General features: G+C 57.7%; 1 protein-coding gene across 2 annotated transcripts in view; it reads left to right on the top strand.

The window, feature by feature from the left end:
• Positions 1-976: 976 nt before the first annotated feature.
• Positions 977-14,210, top strand: part of PPP1R37 (protein phosphatase 1 regulatory subunit 37) — a 43,486-nt gene continuing 30,252 nt past the window's right edge. For both annotated transcript variants that reach the window (XM_030873936.3, XM_030873935.3), the window contains exon 1: positions 977-1,478. In XM_030873936.3, the coding sequence (XP_030729796.2) occupies positions 1,277-1,478 (202 nt within the window). In that variant the 5' untranslated portion in view covers positions 977-1,276. The remainder of the gene's footprint in view (positions 1,479-14,210) is intronic.

Below are 14,210 nucleotides of genomic sequence, written 5' to 3'. Positions count from 1 at the left end.
ATTCCATTAAATATGGATGAGATTTGCTTTGTTCCTCCTCAGTCGTCAAAGCGCGGTGGCCAGTGAAGTTGAATGAAGCATGTGGAGAGCCTCAGCTCCCATATGTCCATTCACAGAGCTACCTTTGGCGACTCCTGGGCCTAGCTTCGAGTTGCCTAAGCAACGATGTCGCCTGCTCCTCCCCACGTATCCTTTTTTGGTTTTAGCTCCTCCTTCCCTGAGTTGCCTGTTGGGCTGGGATAGCGTGGAGAAAGTGCGGATGCGAATATTAAGCGACTGAATCGAGCCCTTGTGGGGGTGTGGCTTGAGTTCGTGCTAGTTCGCTACTGGCTCCGTGATCTACCTGGTCCATCGCCCGGTATTTTGGTTGGCAGATTGGTCCCTTGCTTTTGGCATTTCTTCCTTCGTTCAGTTTTTTAAACAACTTAAATCAGGGCTATAATATTCCTTATGGGCTCCTATTTCAATTTTTAAATTTAAATTGTATTTTATACAACGCTATCCAAATACAGAGGGTTATTGATGAAGCTGCAGTCTGCAAATGGAAGGCTAGAGACTAACCAGCAAGTGGGGACTGGCTTCGTCTGCAGGCAGATGGTCCCTCTGTCCGCATCCATCACCTGTACTCATATATTCAACACAGCTTCTGTCGCCTTCCCTTTCAAGTTCTCCATCTCTTTACTTCTGTCCTTACCAGTTGGCCTAGCCCCACCAAGCAGATATTTTTATTTCTATCAACTCCATTCCCTTCTCCGTGCCTGAGCTCGTGACGAATATCTGAGAGCCTAAACATTAGTTATCTAGATTAAAGCGGGGAGGCGCGGTGGGGGCGGCTCAGGTTCGCGCTTGCGCGCTGCTCTGGGAGACGGCGTCCACCTCGCCCCGCCCCTCATATTCTGCAGTTCCGGCTCTGCAGATTCACTGCTCACGTTTCTTTTTCCTGTGGCTCTTTCTGCCTTTTGTTTGCCCCCTTTAACAAAGCACGAGACAACTCTACCTGCAAATAACTTAAATTGATTTTCTGCTTTTCTGGGTACTCGGCGGGCTCACCGGCCCTTAACGAAAGTGCGGCTGCGAACGAGCAGGCGCGCACGGGGCTCGGGGGAGGCGCGCTCGAGCTCCCGGCGGCGACGACTACGACGACCAGGAGAGCGGACGGAGGCGGCGCCTGAAGCAGTGGTTGAGCCCATGCCCCGGGACGGCGGGAGGGCCCGGAGAGACAAGTCCGGGGCCCGGGGCATGTCCCCAGGGCCCCCGTGAGGAGGTGGCGGCGGCGATGGAGGTCCCGCCGCAGGAGGCGCCGCCCGAGCCGGGCGCGGACGGCGAAGCCGAGGAGGCCCCCGCCGAGGCCCCGTCTCCCAGCCCCGCATCGCCCCCGGCCGACGGGCGCCTCAAGGCTGCGGCCAAGCGCGTTACATTCCCGTCCGACGAAGATATCGTGTCCGGAGCTGTGGAACCCAAAGACCCGTGGAGACACGGTAGCTACGGCTGGAGCGTGGAGGCGGGCTGGTGGGGGACCTGGGAGTCAGTGCAGACCCCAGCACAGAGGTGGAGCTCAATAAGTTGCACCTAATGATTTAAGGAGACAGTCGTCAGTTTAGAGCTGGAGAGTGTTAGAGAGGAGGTGGCTGTTGGGTTGGGAAGGTGAAAAGTAGCTGGTTTATGCTACTCCCCCCCTCACCCCCCCAAGGGACGCTGAAGGTGATCTGTTTAGGAATTGAAACGGTGAGCAATCAAAGAAAGTTTGGTGGCTGGGGAGATTAGGAGGGCGGTAGCCTTTGAGTTTATAGTTTCCCCAGAGAAGGATAGAGCGGTCAGGGGAGGAAGAGTGGGTCAACATTGGCGCTGAAAGGGCAGTTGGAGGAGTTTGATGGGCCCATGGGGACAGAAAGGTTAAGTTGCTGTTCTGCAAGCCTCGGGGCAAGGGATGGTCATGTGGTTCACTTCCTTGGGTGAAAGAAGGAAGAGGAATAAACCTGGATTATGGCTCTAGACCAGTCAGTAGATCCTGGGGCTGGGAAAAGGGAGTCAAAGTAAACAAACTTGCCAGAAAAGTAGCAGAGTTGGTGGTCAGTTTGGGGGTGGGTAAGATAGAGGAGATATTCAGTCTTGGCCTTAAGAAAAGTCACTGCGTGCCTCCTTTTCCTCTCCCCCCAAAAAAAGGGAAGCACAGCACTGTCAGTCACTCAGGAGCAGAGGAACTTTGGAGCCTGGCTCTAGGAGGGTGTTTTTTTTTTTTCTCTTTCCCCTGAGGAAGCATTGGGGAATTGGAGTTGCCGGTCAGTTGAAGGTGAGAGCATTGAAGAACTTTGGTGGCTTGAGGTGTGGGGAGAGAGAGCAAGTCCATGGGCTGTACGTCCTCTGGAGAAGGTCGGCTCAGTGTTGAAACTGAAAGGGCAGTTGGAAGAGTGTGTTTTATCCATAGGGCTGGGAAGGTGGAAAGTTGCTTCAGGGGTGGATTGGCAGTGTTGAGTCCTGGCCAGGTCTGGCAGTCTTGCTGGGATGGAGCCCGCAAAGAGAGGGATCAGCCTGGCCCCGGCTCTACAGAAGTTGGTCTGTTGGCCCTGGGGAGAGAGGAGGAACTGTTGCTAGTCTGTGGGCAGTGGAGAAATTGGTGGCTTTGATGTGAGCGTGGGAGACGTGGGAACTGGAAGCTGAACACACGGGGAACCACCATAAATGCCATCTTGGCCATTAATTGTTAAAGAGACGGTGGTTAATTTAAAATTCTTGGCCTTGGGAGCCAGCCCAGTCCCTGCGCTCTTGGCCCCAGGAATAGGCGGGCACTTTTGGGTTGGAGGGCTTGGGGGACTGGGGCTGAGGAAGGGAAGAGTTGGAATGGGCCTCGGCTACAGCATGATATCCAGTCCAGGAAGCGGGAAAGACCTGGAGAGGCAGAGCAGGATGGTGATGAGACGGTGCTCCAGTTCAATCCTGACTCCCATGTACCCGAAGCATAACCTCAGGCTGGGTACCTCACTCCTCGGAGCCTCCGTTTCCCATCTGTAAGTGGGCGAGAAAACTACGTCACAGGATTTCAGAGAGGACTGACTAAGATTGTGTGTGCAAAGTGATTGGCCAGGGTGAGCCTTCATAAAGTCGCAGGTATTGTTGGTCATTTTAGGGGAGATGTTAGGTGCTACTGGTCATTTTAGGGGCCAGCCTAGAGGAGTTGGTTCACGGAGCTGGGACCTGGATGTTTCCGCTTCACAGGCTTCCAGGAGAGGGCCAGAACGGTGGTCCATTTGTGGGCTCAGGGCAAGGGGAAGGGAAGGTGTTCCGTTTGTGGACGTTAGCGTAGCTGGAGATTCTGGAGCGGGGAGGGGTTGGGAGTGGGGGAAAGTTTCTGGTCTGCAGGTTCCCAGAAGGGGAACAGCTGTGTGTTACCAGCTGTTGGGCTTTGGGGAAGCCATTTTTCCTCTCTAAGCCTCCTGTTTCTTTCTCTGCAAATGGAGGTGCTAATTTCTACTGTGGAGTAGTCGTGAGGATTAAATAAGACAGTCCTTGTAAGTTCCTGCCACATAATAAGAGCTGCTGTTATCCAGGCAGATTCAGTCCGGTTTTGTTTTTGTTGTTGTTGTTTTTTCTCTTGTGGGCAGTTGTGGAGATGCAGTGAAGGAGTTTGGGGGGGGGAACCCCCGGGGGGGGAGGGAAGAATGTCGAGAAAGAGGGTCAGTTGGCGTCTGGCTGGGAGGGGTTGAGAGGATGAGGATGGTCGCTGACTGGTCTGCCCCCCGGTAAGGGGTGGAGGTGGTGGTAGCGCACGGGCTGGGGGAGTCTCTCAAGCCTGGAAGTTTAGGGAGGGGCGGCAAGGACGGGTGTGGACTCACACTCTGGAGGAGTCGGTGGGTCTGAGGTGGAGAGGTGATGACATGGAGAAATGGATCGATATTTTCGGCTGGCAGAGTTGGTCCGTCTGGGCCGGGGAGAGGAGTTGCCACTGACCTGACAGTTGGGGGATCTTGGGCCCCAGGCAGAGGAGGGGTTGTTGGTGAAGTTGGTGAGTTTGGATGGTGGGATTTGGCGGGCCTGGCAGTGCCTGAGGAGGACAGTGGAGGGGTGGGCTGGCCTGGGAGTGAGGGAGGTGGAGGCTCGCCCCCCAGGCCGTGGCAAGTCGGGCCAAGGGACTGCCTAGTTGAGAGAGCCAAGGATCTTGGCTGGGGGCTTCAGGGAGGAGCCGGCGAAACTTGCAGGAGGGGCAGGAGATCTGTTGGAGTTGGTCTGTAAACTGTGGGAAAGCACAGGGGGTGTCATTTGAGCTGTGGCCCTAATGGGAAGCGTGAGGAAGGAGTCATTCTGGGGCCTGCTGTGGTGACACGACCCCAAGGCCAAGGGTGAGGGAGGAGTTGGCGGATCTGAGTTGCAAGAGAGGTCCTTCAGAAGCTGTTCTCCATCGCAGAGTTGGAGAAGTTGCCTGGGCCAGGAGGTGCAGGAGCTGGGAGCTGGGAGCTGGGAGCAAGCAGCCACTAGAGGAATTGGGGGCCCCAGCACAGGGCGCCCTTTCAGCAGGGCCTTGCCCTGGGAGGAGAGCTCAGCTAGGCCCTGACACAGCCTCTGACTGGGGTGGAGGAGGGCTGGGACTGAGACTAGGTGGTGGCCCAGCTGGGTGGGAGCCTCTGGGGGTGTCTGCCTAAGGCAAGAGCCCCATCAGGCCCTGTCAGAGGTCACGTGTTGGGGGATTCCTGGAGACCAGACATCTGAAGGAGGGAGATGGTGCAGGAGGGTCTCAGGCCTACAGAGGGTCAACCCGGCCCAGCACTCAGAAGGGCCTTCCCTGGCTCCCATGTCACATGGTGTCCCCGCCTGCCCCCAGTGCCAGGGGCCTGCTTATTTTCTCATTGCACTAAAGGCCATCTCCTGTTACCATGCACGTTTATTTCGTTTCGGTGGTCTCTTTCCCCCGCTGGAATCGGGGAATAGACACTGTCTGTCCTCGTTTCTACCCAGCCCCTCGAAAGACACAACAGTTATCGTGGTTGAATGAACGCCAGGGGCGTGTGTGCAGCCGTTTTGGAAGGGGTGAGGCCAGGCCATCCTTGGGGCCCCTCTAGCCGGGGTGCGCCTCCAGGCCAGCCCTGGCCGCAGCATATGCTGCGGCCCTAGCAAGGCACTTATTCTTGCTGAGCTTGTCTGTCTCCTCATCTGTGAAATTGTGATCCCTGCCCTGCTGACCACCCAGGATATCTGAATGGAGGGCATGGACCTGGTGGGGAAGGCAGGGTCTCTGTGGCAAGCCGGTTGCGAGTGGAAGGGACGTGAAGCTGGGGAGGAGGCTGCCTCAGTACTGCCAGGCTGGGCACAGGGTGCGCTCCACTCTCCCTGTGGGGGGTGGAAGTGGATGCCGGTGGAGGAGGGGCTGGCCTGGTGCACGCCCCCGCCCCCCAGTCCCGTGGCGGCAGGCCCTGCGTTCCCAGCTCCTCTGAGGACCAGGGCCGGTTGTGTACCAGGAACTCTTCAGACCAAACTGAAAGAATGACCTGAGGCTCAGCTGTCTCCCCAGTCCCAGCTGAACGCCGTGTGGGGAGGAGACATGGGGTTTGCGAGGCAGGCATCGGGAGAGCACATGACACCGGCTGCGGTCTGGGAGGCTGTCTCCCCTCCCTCCAGTCCCGCCCATGACTCATTCCCTGCTCCCTGACCTCCAGCCTGCGGAGTCTGTCCTGGAGTGGGGGTAGGGGAGTTGTGCCCACCAGGAAGTTCCTCATGTGAAGTGGAGGTGTCTGCAAGGTGCAGGGGGCCGGAACGTGCCCACCTCTAGCTGCCCAAGCTTCGAGGCTGGGGTGGGGAGGGGGGAGGGGTGGTGGGGACAGTGGCCACGATTTTTTTTTTTTAACATTTTTATTGGAGTATAACACACAATTTATTGGTGTGTTAGTTTCTGCTTTATAACAAAGTGAAACAGCTATATGTACACAGGCCATGATGTTCTTAAATGACGATCAGAGAGGATGGAAATAAATGCCTTACTGTTTGTTCTCATTGAAACCCGTGCTGCAAATTTAGTCCTTGAAACTGGTTGGACTGGTGAGAAGGTACCTGTCAGTGGTGGGAAGAGGCTCTCTTACTAGTTAATGGCTCGTTTTAGCCTAAGTGGTGGGTGGTCTTGCTGGGGCGGAGGGAGTGGGGTCTTGGGGGGCGGCTTTGATGCTTTCGCCCAGATTTCCATGTGGGCCCAACCTCACCTCCTACTGCTGGTGTTGGCACGTAGACTCTGCCGTGTGATTTTGGGCAATTGTTCTCTCTGCCTGTGATTTTTCTCTCTATAAAATACAGCTGACATTAGTACCTCCTCACAGGGCGGTGAGGATTAAGTGAGATAACAGCGTCAACAGCAAGCACTCGGTGGGTGTCCCCCTCGTTATTCCGGTTGTTGCCAGCCTCCCCGCCCCGCCCCACCTCCCCCCCCCCCCCCCCCCCCGCGCCCTCAGTGCATTACTGTCTCCCCTAGCGTCTCCCTCGTCAGAACCCTGCTGTCTGTCCGTCAGAGGCCTACTCCTCCGAGACGAGTGCCCCGACGTCCCTGACAGGGATGATCCTGCCCGTTACAAGCTGGGTGACTCTGGGCAAGTTGCCCGGTCTCTCTGAGCTGAAACTCAATCAGCCTGTCTCGGCCCTCCCCCAGCCTGAGAGGCAGCAAGGGCACCAAGAGTCGAGCTCAAAGCATTACCTGCAGCCTCTCAGCCGCTGGCCGTGACTGTCGACAAATTACGGCTGCCCCCTGAGCCCCTCTCCTCTGTAGAATGGCCCGGCTCCCCGGCCCTCTGCCCCGTGGGGACCCGACTGTGTGGACGGGCCTGTGTGGGGAGCGCCTGCTTCGCCAGGCTGGGCCCTCTGCGCCCTGGGGCTCAGGTGGGCCACCCTCCTTCCTACACCCGCTGCGCTTTCTCATCGTGTTTCCCTCTTCAAGGGCAAAGACCACGAGAGTCACCTCTGTGACCTCTGCCTGGCGCCCAGGAGGGCTCGGGGCACCAGCCGGGGTGATGAGTGGCAGGAGAGTGAGGCTTTCCGTCGGATCTCATGTGCCGCCGTGGCATTTGGGAGAAAGCTTCTGGGAGGACTTGACTGGCCTGTGCCCGGACGGGGCTCTCCCTCAGCGCCCCGAGGAGGAGCTCTCGGGCCCCGTGGGGTCCCCTCACCGCGGGCGCTCGGCACACGGTCATCCGGGGGGTCGTCTGCGGTGTGAGCGCATGTTACTGGGAGCCAGGCGTCTCCTGTCTCTCTCACAGGCGTTTGGCTGCAAAAGTATTAAGAAGCATGGAGCCAGGCGCTCCGGGCTGAACTGGCCGTGACTGAGGCAGCTTCTGGGAATGGAGGCCAGGAATCTGTGTTTCTAGAAAGCTCCCCTGACGGCCAGGTTTGGCTGTCCTTCTGCTGAGGGCCCTTGATTCAGCTCAGCCACTCAGCACTCAGTCCCAGGGCTGCCTTCCAGACCTCAGTTCGGGGGTTGGCCGGGATTGGCCTCATGGACTTGTTTTAGAGCGAATTGAAGTGTCGGACTTGCGGGAACTGCAGAAATGTGATTTGGGCGGGCAGCCTGCTGCGGTGGAGCATAGAGGGGCCCAGGCCGAAGTCCCTGCTCTCCGGGTGACCCTAGCAGTCACCGCTCACTGCTCCCACGTGCCCATTGCTGGGTTGAGTCTGTATCTCTGTTACATCTCCCAGCTGCCCGGGAGGTAGGTGCTATTCTTTCCGGTTTGTAGATGAGGAAATAGAAGCACAGAGAGGCGAGGTCACTTGCCTGAGGTCGTCACAAAGCCAGGCAGCGGGGACCTGGGATTCAAACCCAGGCAGTCTGGCTGCGGGGCCTGCGTTCTTTGTCCCTGTGTCCCGGCTGTGTGAGCTTCGGCAGGTTGCTGCGTCCAGTTCTGCATGCCGTATAGTTTCTTCATCCTGAACCCATGACCGTTTGTAAGACGGAGATGACGATTCCAGCCTCGCCGGGTAGTGGAGGGATGAGAAGCAGACTGAGTGAAGGGCCCAGCTGGCTGGCACTCAGGAGGGGCACGCCGTCGTTCTTGGACAGCTTCGGAGGCCTGGGAGGTTCACGCAGCTTCCCTGTCCTCCCCATCGGGTCCTTATCCTGACCCTGGGCCCAAGTTCCTCGCGTGCTACACAGTGTCGGTACATGGTAGGCGCTCAGTACCTCCCGGCCGAATGCGTGAGCAGCCTCTCATTTAGTGAATGCGAGTGTTAGGGGTGTGGGAAGAAGACAGGCCCGGCCCCGCCTTCATGGAGGTCACAGTTGAGTGAGGGAGACCCACAGTAAACAGTTCTAATCCAACCGGGGTGCCCAGGACCCTGACTGGGAAGAGCTGAGGGCTGACGGGCAGGGCAAAGGTGGCTTCCTGGAGGAAGGGCCATCTCAGGCCTGAAGAAATCACTGGAGTTAGCCCCTTGAGGAGCAGTGGAAGTATGTGCGAAGGGTTGGAGGCAGAGAGAGCCAGTGAGGAGCATCTGGGAAGAGAAAAAAGCTGACCTTACTGGAGTCGGAAGTCTGGAGTTGGCGGCAGGAGGGTCGCAGGTGAGACTGGAGAAGGCTGGGGGGGACCACCCAGGTGGGGCTTTGTAGGCTGTGTTAGCCTGAGGGTGGCGGGGAGCCAGCAGGTGGGGCATGCCTACTATTTTTAACAGAACCTTCTGGGAGTGTGGCGTGAAGAGTATGAGACCGAGGCTGGGGACCAGGGAGGTAGCCGTGGGCCACGAGCCTGTAGGCTCTTGGCTCCATGTGGCCCTGCACTGGCCAGTAGCTGACTTTTTTTTTTTAATAGATTTAATTAATTAATTAATTTATTTATTTTTGGCTGCATTGGGTCTTTGTTGCTGCGCGCGGGCTTTCTCTAGTTGCGGCGAGCGGGGACTACTTTTAGTTGCGGTGCGCGGGCTTCTCATTGCGGTGGTTTCTCTTGTTGCAGAGCACAGGCTCTAAGTGCGCGGGCTTCAGTAGTTGTGGGTCGTGGGCTCTAGAGCGCAGGCTCAGTAGTTGTGGCACGCGGGCTTCATTGCTCCGCGGCATGTGGGGTCTTCCCGGACCGGGGCTCGAACCTGTGTCCTCTGCATTGGCAGGTGGATTCTTAACCACGGCGCCACCAGGGAAGCCCCTAGTAGCTGACATTTGACTTCTTCATTTATTCACCAGATTTATCTGAACCTCCCCCTCCCCCAGAAGGTTTTGCCATTGCAGTGTTCTCCCTAACACTTCCAAGGTGACAGTTTCCCCCATCCGTTCTCTCCTTGGGTCTCTGAGCTCCAGCCCCCCCGCCCCCCGTTAGTTCCTCCTGCCCTTGGGTGAGGTGGTGGGCAGTGGCCGCTGTGCACTTGGGTGCTCACACTACCTCCCCCGTGTGACCTCAGCAGCTGGCTTCACCTGTAGAATCCCCTTAGGGCCCCCACTTCCCGGATCCAGAAAGCTCTAAAATCTGCCCCAGGCCCTGCTGGGGGTCTTACGTAATATTTCAGTAGTAGGTATCCTATCACCTTTCTGAAAGCCAGGAAATTCTGAATTCTAGAATATGTGGTCCTAGAGTTTCCAGTAGGAGACCGTGGAGCCGGCAGTGGACCCCGTTCCCGTATCTGTGAAGCGGTGGTAACAGGAGAGGCAGCCTGGGGCTCGGGCTTTGGAGCGTGCTGGTGCCAGTCCAGCTCTGCCCTGAGGTGATCGCCCAGCTTCTCTGCCTCAGGATCCCCATTTGTATGGGGATTGAGGATTCGATTATTCGGAACTTGGGAAGTGACTGGCCCAGTAACCAGCTACTGCGGGCACTCAGTAAGGGCTTGTTAGAGTTGAATGGGGTCGTGTCCCTCGTGAGCCTGCCCGGACTCCCTCCTCTCTGAGAGCAGGCTGACCGTCCCGTGACCCTGGGCTGGATGGGATAGGCGAGCACTCTGCCTGCTGTGAATGCAGCTGCAGGAATTCAGGCACGTCCCCAAACCTCCCTGTGTCACAATTTGCTCATTCGTGAAGCTATTTTGGCAGACGAGGAGTCTATTTCAAAGGTTTCTGGCTCTCTGGGAGGAGCCAGGCCCGGGGCCTTCGCAGCCAGGAGCACACTCCAACTCCAGCAGATCTGGTGAGAATGCCCTGGGTCCTGGACGTCACCGCTTCCCGGCTGCCACCGTCACTGCCCACCCTGGCCCCGGTGCTGCTCGTGTTAGGGCAGCCCCCTCTTCGGGGGGCTTTGCAGGCTAGAGCTGCAACAGGAGGCTGGGGTCTGGCGTTTTCAGTTGGTGTGGGAGAGATGGAGGGGGTCCCGTGTTCCAGAAAGGCGGTTCCGAGGCCAGGTGGCCACAGGAGTGATTGACAGCCATCATGCTTTGGTTGTCTCCCCCCCTGTCGGGAAGGCAGTTCCACGAAGGCAGAGCCCATCTTGCTTTGGCTTCCCTCTGGGTCCCCAGAACTTCTCGTGGTGCCTGGCGCTCCGCAGGCCCTCATGTGGATGGATCGGCGGTGGATGGAGGTACACAGTGGGCACTCTGTAAAGTTATTCTCACCCCCTGCCTTACTTTCTGCAACTGCTGTGGAGCCGTTGCCTCAGGGTGGGGGTGGCAGCTTGGAAGTGTCTGCTGGCAGCCGTTCGGCTCATGTCACTTGCCTGACACCCTCTCCCTTTCCAGCGGAAGCCTGGGGTGGGAGCCCTGTGGTCTGATTCTGCGGAGGCCTTGTTGGATCCCAGCTGGGATGTCCTCCCCAGTCGGGTGGGCGGGCCCCTCTTGGAACCCGTTGGGGTCTGACTCGTGTGCCACCTTCACGCCCACCCCTCCGTCTCTCCACAGCCTTAGTCTCCTGCCAGCTGCCATCAGCAGTGTAGTGGGAGAGCCGCTCGTGTTCTGGGCAGCCCTCCCCTTTGTGCAAAGCAAAGCACCTTCCCAGCTGAACTCACTGGGTTCCTCAGAGCAACAGGGCTGGTGGGAGGGAGGAAGGGTGGGACTGCCGGAAGATGAAAGCAAACGCCAGGGAAGTGACCCTGCGGAGGGTCATGCTTTGGGATGGTGATGACGATGGTGGTGATCTAAGCTCTTCACAGCAGCCAGAAGGGAAAGCTGAGGCTCATGGGTGCCAAGGCCACACAGATAGTAAGGGAAGGAGCCGTGTTTGAACCAGAAGGCACAGGGCTCATCCTCTGCTCCCGAAAAGCCTCCAAGGGCTCCTTCGTCACCACAGGGTAGAGGCCACGCCCCTGAGCCTGGTGGGGGCCCTTCCCAAGCTGGTGTCTGTCCTCCTCGGTCCTGACCCAAGATCCTGGTTCCCTGTGCTCAGCCTTCCTGCACTGGCGCGCAGGTCGTCCCCACACAGAGTGCTGCTCTGCTCTTCCAGGTTCCCGTGACACCTCCTCACGCTGTTGTTATTTGTTTGGGTCCATCTCCCCTCACTGGACCCAGCAGCGCTGTGAGGGATGACATCTTATCCATCTGGCTCCCTGGAGGAGGCAAACCACCGAACACACCCAGGCACCACAGGGACTCTGAGCAAAGTGGGTCTGCCAACGAGTGCCCCAGGCCAGCGCCTCGGGGCCCGAAAGAGAGCAGGGGCCGAGGAAGATGTTCACTGGGTCATTTGTTCATGCTTCCATGCATTCATTCATTCATTCATTCCTTGCCTCCACCTCGCTCTGCTGTGAGCCAGGTGGAGGAGTCCTGACTGCTCTCCCTGCCCTCTCGTGCCCCTTCTCCATTCCCGAAAAAGCGGACCTTGTTACTCCCCAGCTTCCAGTCACACTAATGGCCCACTTCCCCCCCACCGCCTTTCACACCCCATGCAGAATCCCTAAAACAGCTTAGGAGGCCGGTCCCCGCCGCCGTCGCTGACCACGACTGGGCTCTCCCTTCCCCATGTCCTCTCTGGGTTCAAGTGCCGTGGCTTCTTTTCAGTTCCTACATGCGAGGAGCTCCCCACATCGTGTCCTGGAAGGCCTGCCTTGCTGTCACAGCTCTAGCTTGTCCTTCAGGTACCAGCAAACCCTTCTTTCCTGGCGCACTAAATAGATTCCCGCCAGGAGGTATCAGCGATCTGTTTGTCTGCAGGCCTGCGGATGTTCTCTCTTGCCCGCTTGACTGTAAGCATCGTGAAGGCAGGGGTGGGTTGGGTTCGGTGCCACTGTATCCCCTGGTGCCCACAGCACGTGGCACTGAGCCTGGCCCCGAGCAGGAGCTTGTATGGTAGGTGGAGAAGGAAGCGCAGTGGGATGCTGGGCCTCAGGTAGTAGATGGGCCCCGCCCTCACGTAGCCCAGGGCCAGAAAAGGAAGTCTGAAGAGAGGAGGAGGGCACCGAGCGCCCCTGCCGGGTCTGCCAGACCCCCAAGCTAGCCAGCCCAGTGGAGTGCGGGAGTGCAGGTCTGGGGTTGCAGACCCACTTCTGCTGTGGACTTGCTGTGGGTGGTAGGCCACGGCACTGCCCTTTCTGTGCAGCAAGGTGGTGTCTGAGGTCTTTTCCCACTGTGTGTGTTTCCCTGTCTCTGTCCATAGGTCGTCCCCACCGTTTAGGGAACTGAGTGCCAGGACCTCCTCCTCGTCATGGGGGGTTGGGGTGGGGCAAGAGAGCCCAGGTTTTGGTAACTTGGTGTGCCTTTCTACCTTTGTGGCGGGTGACCTGATCCCCTGCCCCACCAGCAACAAGGTGTGTCACAGGAGGAGGTGGAGGATGTCAGTGGTGTCCAGCCTCCGGCCCCCCAGCTCAGGCCTCCATCCTCTCCTTTTCCCCCATCTCCCTCCTTGTCCTGTGAATCCCCTTTGTTCCCTGGGATCTTTGCTTCCTGACCCAGCTCTCCCTACTTGGATCACAGTGACTAGAAAGTGCTGCATTCCTCGGGGGGTGGGGCTCGGGGGGTCTTCTTCCTGCTGGGCCTGGGCTCGGCCCTCGGGGTCTGAGCTTCCCTAGGCTTCCCTGCCCTATCTCTGTCTTCCCACTGGACTTTGAGCCCCAGGAGGGCGGGGCTGGGCTGTCTTGGCCACTGCTGTGTCCCCAGTGCAGCTCCAGGCGCAGAGCAGGTGCTCAGTGAGCGTTGTTCCATTAGGATAGAGTTGGGGTGTGGGTACTGGCAGAGCCCAGAGACAGAGCCCTCTGTGGAGCCCTGCTTAGAGCTCCCACTCCTGACAGCAACCTGACCCTGTCTGGTCCTGGGGGAAGAGCTCCCAGGCCGGTGAGCGCAGTGAGGGAGGCAGGGCCACCTGGCTTACTGTGCCGCCACCAGCTGTTGGGTCGAAACGCCTGTGCTCACTGACCACCCAGCTGTGAGAATCCTGGGCTGGCACAGGCCCCTTCCCTGTTCCCAGCATCCCGGTTATCAGGTGTGGAGGGATAACCTCCTTGTTTTCTAAGTGAGACAGCAGGCTGGAGAGGGCTGGCCTGGCATTCAGGATGGCTTCTCTGTAGCTTTGAGGGGCGGAGTGACACATCCTAGGGGTGGGCAAGTGAAGAGACCTGCCTCGTTGTGAACCTGGGTTCCCCGCCCCGACTTGCTGTGTGGCGTTATTATTAATAGGAAGTCTTTGGGCTCTGGGGAAATGGAGATTCTCTCTCCAGCCCACTGGGCAGCAGAGTGAGCTTGCGCTGCGCGTGGCTCAGTTTTCTCCTCGCCCCCTTCCTGGAGCTGGTGAGGGGAGCTGGGGGAGAAGGGCATGCAGTCACCCTGGAAGCTCATACTACTTTGCTTCTTTTCTGACTTTAAAAGTAAGGTATGTTCACTGTAAAAGAGAGAGAAAAAAAGAAAGAGATGGAAAGTCTAAAGGAGAAAATGAAAATCACTTCTTAATCTTACCATCTGGAATTTTTTAAAAAGCTCTATTGAGATGTAATTCACGTACATTTCACCAGTGTAAAGGGAACAGTTCAGTTTTTCACAGAATTGTACATCTGTCATCACAGTCAATTTTAGAACATTTTCACTGCCCCCCGAAGAAACCCTGTACCCGGCAACGCCAGCGCCCCTCCCCCACCCCCTCAGGCCACCGCTGATTGGCTTTCTGTCTCGTTAGCTTCTGGACATTTCCTATAAATGCAGTCATGCAATACGTGGACTCTCGTGTCTGTCTTCTTTCCCTGAGCTTAGTGTTTACAGAGTTCACCCACGTTGTGCATGTGTCTGTAGTTCATTCCTTGTTCCTGCTGAAGAACGTTCTGTCGTATGGATATACCGCTCTCTTCATCCGTCGATGTCCATTTGGGTTGTTTCCACTTTCTGGCTGTCATGAACAATGCTGCTGTGGGTATCCACGT

The sequence above is a fragment of the Globicephala melas genome, chromosome 19 (genome assembly GCF_963455315.2).
Source record: "Globicephala melas chromosome 19, mGloMel1.2, whole genome shotgun sequence".
NCBI lineage: Eukaryota > Metazoa > Chordata > Mammalia > Artiodactyla > Delphinidae > Globicephala > Globicephala melas.
This window is presented reverse-complemented; position numbering and strand designations above follow the sequence as displayed.